Below are 7,565 nucleotides of genomic sequence, written 5' to 3' on the forward strand. Positions count from 1 at the left end.
TCAATGAAATTGTTAATAATTTATAAATAAATATATATACTTGCCAATATGAATCCGAACTTTGGATTTTCTTCTGGACTCTTCCACGTCTTTGCCTGGAAGTTGTTTCCTGCCCTGAGTGAAGGCTGGGGTTAGGAGACTGGCACCAAGCAGGCCAAAGTCATCTTTAAGCGTAAAACCCCGGTCAGCCAAGATCTGAAACAAGGAATGCGATTGAATAGAGTAAGTCTATTGCTTTTAATGTTTGTGGTGAAACACTAATTTACACCTGTACATAATGAGTACAAAAAAATGTGTGTATGTGATGAACTGTTACAGTATAGTATACAGTATGTAGAGTTCTACATTACCTGGTCCCCAGGATGGTGGTACAGTGGTGAAATGAAGCCAGATTCCCTCACTATCTTAACATCGGATGCTCTTCCACCCCAGCTTTTGGACAAGAAGGTGATGCTGCCTGCAGGACTACACGCAATCAAATATTTTACCGTAGTCCACTTCTTATAGCTGGAGTAAGATTTGGCCCTGTGGAAAAAACAAAGCATGGTTAGCATTCAGAAGTTACCTGGCCAAGTAATCATGAATTACATCTTTTTTGGTGTCTTTACCTGGCTTTAAGCCCCTTTGGATGTACAATTCTGATTTCAAAACAATCAATGATTGATGTGAGGCGAGGAAATTTGGCCTTTATCGTTGGTGGTATGGTTTGTCTGATGCAATCCCTGTCAGGCCAGTGAATGAGGAAGGTGATCTTTGCATACAGAAGATTCAGCCAACGTTGGAATATGTGGCGGATGGTAGACTGTCGTTGGTCCAGTATTTGGCTCAGCAAAGCAATAGACGGATTCTGGCGTAGCTTGAGCAAACAGAGGAAAAGCTGGTCCTTGGTCGACAATCGAAAAACCTTAGGTGGTGACTTGATAAACTGAAGAAGGTAGCGATGTAGACAGTCAAACACTGCCCAGTCAAGCCCAGTCATGGCCCTGCATGCACTGGTGTTGCCTCGAACAGCATTCACAGACAATCGCTGCAATGCAGCATCACGTTCTCTTCTGGCCTCATCTCTCTCTCTCCTGAGATTGGCTACCTCTATGGCAATAGCAACCTGCTCCCTGTGCGAAACTGGCCTGTTGCTCAGTGTACCGTCCTCAGTGAGAGGTTGTTCAGTAGGCTCAGTGAGAGGTTGTTCAGTAGGCTCAGTGAGAGGTTGTTCAGTAGGCTCAGTGAGAGGTTCTTCAGCGGGCTCAGTGAGAGGTTCTTCTTCTGAAGGAGACCTTTGTTTTCTTTTGGCTGACAGGACCTTCCCATCATCACCAGCCTCTCTCTTCCTGGCATGTTTGTAGCGCCGTAATTTAACTCTGCCTTGTGTCAATTGCTGCCGATGTGGAAAAATAGATGGGACATAATCCGGATGACTACAATCATTCACATGGAATCCTGAAACCAGTAGAGTAAGTGTAAGCCAAATGCAGATACTCATTCAAAATAACTTTATACAGCTTTGATTAAATGCACTCATCAAATGTAGTCATTAAGTATGCCAGCTGATACTTCACTCAATAGTCACCAATTATAATTCTGGATTACAATTACCGTAATCACATTTCACAAGTAAATGATGTGTATTGCTGCAAAATGAACAATTACATGTATGGGTTAATTTAATCCATGACGATTCAATTCCCTATAGTTTTATTATCATGACATTAATGTCATGGTGATCCCAAGGACACCTCCACATGTGGCCATGTGGGGTTCTCTACCTCCTGCACCACACCCGCCCTTTACCATGTATTGGTAGAGCCGGCGTCTGATCGCAAGGTCAGCAGATCGGCAATTTGAACCCTACATGGCCACATGTCGAGGTGTCCTTGGGCAAGACACTAAACCCCAAATTGCTCCCAATGAGCGGGCAGGTGCCTTGCATGGGTAGCTTGCCGCCATTTATGTGTGAATGAGAGGCCATTGTAAACCTAGCTACAGGCTAAAGCTACAAGCTACAAGCTTTAACATTAAATTGGGATTTCCTTGGCTTTTCAGTTTGTTTTATATTCCCTATATACAGTATATATTTCCCTTTCAATGCAGCATCAACATTCACTACTTTGACTTTTAACATTATAACTGTTGACTTCATTTAACATCATTAACTAACCTGTGATGAAGTGTTTGCCACAGACATACACGTATTGACTGGAAGGGTCCCACTGCTGACCACCTTCATCCTCTCTGCGGATGGCCTGAAGCCACAGATCTCTTCTTTTACTGTCCTTTGCTTTTTGGGGAAGTAAAGAAAATCGTAAATCTGGATTATTTTTTTTATTGTTTGCCGTGCAAAACACTACACAGCAAGCCTTAGGCATGGTGACACTACATTTTCCAATAAGGCGCCAACAGTTTTAAGCGGTCGCGTGATCGTCCTGATGACAGGGAGATGACGTATGACTGCTCTGGAGGCAGACTGAAAGGACACACTGCCTATTTCATTACTTTTCTCCATATAACGACGTCGATCATTGATCGGAAACCACACTATATAATAGTTTTCTTAACTGGCCATCGGATTTGTGCATCTAATATCTAAAAAGCAATACAGTTTTTTTTATTGTAGTTGATTAAAGTAGCAAAGACCAGAAATTCCCATTGACCGCCATTCAAACTTCTACTCTTCTATCACCCAAAAAGGGGCGTGGACATTACGGGAGGGGAAAGTACCCGGATGCGTTGCCCCGGTAACCAATCCAGAGAGTGAACAGTGTTGGGATCGGATTTAATTTACAGTGATTGAGTTCGGATTTGAATAGTACATCGGAAAATGGCGGCCAGCTCGAAATCCGTAAATGTCGTCAAGCTTCTTAACCACAACAAGGTATGCATTTGACACAAAACAAGTGACGGGCACGTAGAAACACCAACCGAGCAACGTTTTCGACAGTGCTAACGAACTAGCCATTTCTAACTGACCGTCTTGTCGAACTAGCCAACGGCTAGGGTCGCTGGCAGCGCGCCTGCTGCCAAGGGTCCTACCCATGGGGTCCTCCACCCCTTTATAACGTCAATATATGCATATTACCCGTTAATGGACGATCGTTACATTCAATAGAAAGCATTTCAGCCCCGATTGTTCCCCATTAACGAGCTCATTATGATTGAATGGAGCAATTAACAAGGTCATTCTTCACCACTCAGTGAATTACATCCAAGCGTGGGGAAAGCACGCAGACAGTCTCAATGACATAAACTGTCTACTTTCCAAGGTTTCTGCTCTGCTCGAAAATACACTCTTCAGAGAAATATGCTCATTAGGTGAGAGAGAGAGAGAGAGAGAGAGAGAGATGGATGGATGATCTATGCTCATTGTGTGTGTGTGTGTGTGTGTGTGTGTGTGTGTGTGTGTGTGTGTGTGTGTGAGAGTGAGAGAGAGAGAGAGAGAGAGAGAGAGAGAGAGAGAGAGAGAGAGAGAGAGAGAGAGAGAGAGAGAGAGAGAGAGAGAGAGAGACAGAGAGAGAGAGAGAGAGAGAGACAGAGGGGGGGAGGTGGATGATTAGATGAGTGAGAGAGAGGGATGGATGATCTGAGACTTAATACAATGTGTTCCTCTAAGGAATTAAATTTGATCAGTGCAGGTTATGGGCTATATTTTATTTTGTGTAAAAAGCAAATTAAGAATTCAGAAATATTAAAACGGAAAAAACGGAATTTGGGGAAAAATAAAATGCCTAATTTCCATCAAGCATCAGCAGATCCACCAAGTGCATCAGCCGCCCGCCAAACTTTACCTGCTGAATAAACTGTGGTAAGTGCTGTGAATCTTGATGACAGTAAGCACCAGAATGTTCATGACACGTTATAAATACAGAATAATCAGCTGATTTTGAGCTGACAATGCTTCGTGGTGTTTGTAAAGAGCATTGATCATTTACTTTAGCTAGTGATCACTTAACCAGCCTAATATTGGTAGCTATAATGTCAGCGCTGTTGTGTGAAGCGTTACGTTAGAATTATAGACCCTATTATAATGTCAATGTATGCATATGACCACGTTAATGGGCGATCGTTACATTCAATAGGAATCATTTCATAAGACTAATGACTAATGACTTCATAAGACTAATGACAACATCATTAGTCTTATGTTAGGCTTAAACATTATGTTAGGCTTAAAGTATGAGTAGGGTAGTGGAGATAAAAATGGGCATAAAAAGCACAATAGTGTGTACAAATTCACCAGAATGCAGGAAATTAAGTGTTAAATCCTCTTTTTTTCTGGGGGAGGACCCCCCGCTTGGTTGATGGTTGGCTCGTCAACCTGAACAGTTCTAAGAATTACTTTTAATACCACTTACAGTACACTGACACTAATGTTGAGAGGCACATTCCAGTTGTTACACTTGAGTATTCTTGCTTGAATGTGTATACATTGGTCAAAATAAGGTCAAAATAAATGAAACAGCAATTGTCCCCGTTTCTGTATTTCATCATGATAAAATGTATACATTTTTCCTAAAAAGTTGGAAATGTCCCCAGATTGCATCTGAGAAATCTGGTCACCTTAATTTTAGTGCCATCAGAAATTGAATTGTATTTGACAGATTGAATTGAATATGAGCACAAATTGAATTGTATTTGACAGATTGAATTGAATCTGAGCACAAACTGAATAGGCTAGGTGCACGATCTCACTACTTCCTGAAAGGCAACTGGTATGAACATATCCTGTCTCACTCTATTGGTTTAATTGATTAATCAGCTGTGCGGTAAACCGTTGGAACACACAGTGCACAGCTGATTAATCAATTAAACCAATAGAGTGAGACAGGATATGTTCATACCAGTTGCCTTTCAGGAAGTAGTGAGATCTCTCTCTCTCTCTCTCTCTCTCTCTCTCTCTCTCTCTCTCTCTCTCTCTGTCTCACACACACTCTCTCTCTCTCTCACACACACTCTCTCTCTCTCTCTGTCTCACACACTCTCTCTCTCTGTCTCACACACACACACACTCTCTCTCTCTTCCCCTGTCTCTGTCTTACATACACTCTCTCTCTTTCCCCCTGTCTCTGTCTTACATACACTCTCTCTCTCTCTTTCCCCCTGTCTCTGTCTTACATACACTCTCTCTCTCTCTCTCTCTCTCTCTCTCTCTCTCTCTCTCTCACACACACACTCCCCCTCTCATCTCTTCTCTCCCCTGTTCCTCAGATGTCAGGTCAGTTTTCTCAACGGCTGTTCCGGAAGCTGCTTGTGCCAAAAAAAAAAAGAAAAGACAAGAAAATTGTCAGCAAGGCGTTGCTCAGAGCCGGGTGAGTGTGTGTGTATCTCCCTCTCTGAAAGAGTGTAGTCTCTGTTCACACCACCTCTGCAACTACATACATCTTCTCTCACACACACACACACACACCTTTCACCACCTCACTCACCTACTCACTCACTCACACACACACGTACACACACACCCCTCTCACCACCCCACTCACTCACTCACTCACACACACACACACACACACCCTTCACCACCTCACTCACTCACTCACAATAACACACACACACCCCTCTCACCACCCCACTCACTCACGCACACATGCACCCACACTCCTCTTGTTCCAGACACACACACACACACACTCACACACTCACACACTCCTCTCTTTCCAGACACAACTTCCTGGGCTTCAGCAAGCGTGGTCGCTACGTGCTGTCCTACACCAGAGACTATGGCGAGGACGACGACTACACCTACCACCTGTACTGGTGGGTGTTCCACCTGCACAGCCGTCTCAAACAGGTGACCACACCTTCTACAATCTACCTGGACTGACTGTCACACATCAACCCGTCCTAAACCGTCCAGCCACATACTTTAGAGCTCAATAGAAGATGCCTCTCTCACGCTGAGGAGGACTTTGTGGTGCTATGTGGTCCTCAGTTGGTAGAGCACGGCGCTAACAACGCTTAAGTTGGTTTATTCTTGTTTTATTATGTAGTTTATGTTATTGCTATTCTCTGCTATTGTTATTTTATTGATTACTATTGTTCTATTTTTTTTTTGTATCATTAGCTTGAGCCTGCTTGGAGTGGCAGATGGACAGGCTTTGCACATTTGGGACTATCCCAATTGAGTATTTTTACCAGCTCAGTGGCCTTGCGGTTAGAGTGTCCGCCCTGAGATTGGGAGGTCGTGAGTTCGATCCCCGGCCGAGTCATACCACCAAAGACTATAAAACTGGTACCCGATGCCTCCCTGCTTGGCACTCAGCATTAAGGGTTGGATTGGGGGGGTAAGACCCTGCGACATACCAGCGTCATGTCCAGGGGGGGTGTACTTGTACATCAAGCCGCCTCACGCTACGGAAACAGGAGATAGGCTCCTGTGGGCCGTTAGGCTCGAACCATCGGTCCTCAAGGCTACTTACAATTGAGTATTTGAAATTATTTCCAGTATTATTTGTGCCCAGGCGTTGGCTCGTCTGCAGTACCGTAAAAAAAATGGTAGTTCTGTAGTTGGTGGAAGGACAGGATCTTGTCTAGTCTCTTTGTTTTCTCATCTGTACCTCTCTCTCTCTCTCCCTCCCACTCTCTCTCTCTCTCTCTCTCTCCCACTCTCTCTCCCTCCCACTCTCTCTCTCTCTCCCTCTCTCTCTTCCCCTCTCTCTCTCTCTCTCCCTCCCACTCTCTCTCTTCCCCTCTCTCTCTCTCTCCCTCCCACTCTCTCTCTCTCTCTCCCTCCCACTCTCTCTCTCTCTCCCTCTCCCTCTCTCTCTTCCCCTCTCTCTCTCTCCCTCTCTCTCTTCCCCCCTCTCTCTCTCTCTCTCCCTCTCTCTCTTCCCCTCTCTCTCCCTCTCTCTCTTCCCCTCTCTCTTCCCCTCTCTCCCTCTCCCACTCTCTCTACCCCTCTCCCACTCTCTCTTCCCCTCTCTCCCTCTCCCTCTCTCCCTCTCCCTCTCTCTTCCCCTCTCTCTCTCCCTCCCTCTCTCTTTCTTCCTCTCTCTCCCTCTTCCCCTCTCTCCCTCCCCCTCTCTCTTCCTCTCCCCCCCCCCCCTCTCTCCAGGTGCACCATGTGAGTCTCTTCTCAGGGGAGGACATCGACAGTGACCTCTACCTCACTGTGTGTGAGTGGCCCAACGACCGCTCCAAGATAGTCATCTTTGGCTCCAAGTAAGACCGCCAGCGACGAAGCCACACATACACACACACACACACACACACACACACACACACACACACACACACACACACACACACACACACACCCTTCAGGTCGACCAGGTCGTCCGTTGGTGTGTGTGGATGTAAAATGGTGGGCGTCAGGTTCTCACGGTGGGTGTTTGTCTGACAATATTTTCATGTCTCCCTCTCCTTTGCTCTGTCTGTCTGTCTGTGTGTGTGTGTGTGTGTGTGTGTGTGTCTCCCAGTTATCGTAGCATGAGTGACACATCACATGATGTGAACATCACATACATCACCATCGCCTCCATGCCCCCCCCTCGCTCCTGCCCTCAGTGCTGCCCTGCCCCCTCCATCTCTACCATACGCACAGGTACACACACACACCTGTCTACCATATACAC

At 45.4% G+C, this 7,565-nt stretch overlaps 1 protein-coding gene across 1 annotated transcript in view; it reads left to right on the forward strand.

Moving 5' to 3' along the window:
* Positions 1–2,815: 2,815 nt before the first annotated feature.
* Positions 2,816–7,565, forward strand: part of LOC308150063 (DDB1- and CUL4-associated factor 15-like) — a gene marked incomplete at both ends in the record, with an annotated part of 11,779 nt that continues 7,029 nt past the window's right edge. Inside the window, 5 exons of the mRNA XM_080522930.1 lie at positions 2,816–2,869; positions 5,200–5,300; positions 5,653–5,782; positions 7,046–7,152; positions 7,410–7,534. Coding sequence (XP_080379056.1) covers positions 2,816–2,869; positions 5,200–5,300; positions 5,653–5,782; positions 7,046–7,152; positions 7,410–7,534 — 517 coding nt within the window. The remainder of the gene's footprint in view (positions 2,870–5,199; positions 5,301–5,652; positions 5,783–7,045; positions 7,153–7,409; positions 7,535–7,565) is intronic.

Source organism: Nansenia antarctica (assembly GCF_963989245.1).
Source record: "Nansenia antarctica genome assembly, chromosome: 2".
Taxonomy (NCBI): Eukaryota; Metazoa; Chordata; class Actinopteri; order Argentiniformes; family Microstomatidae; genus Nansenia; species Nansenia antarctica.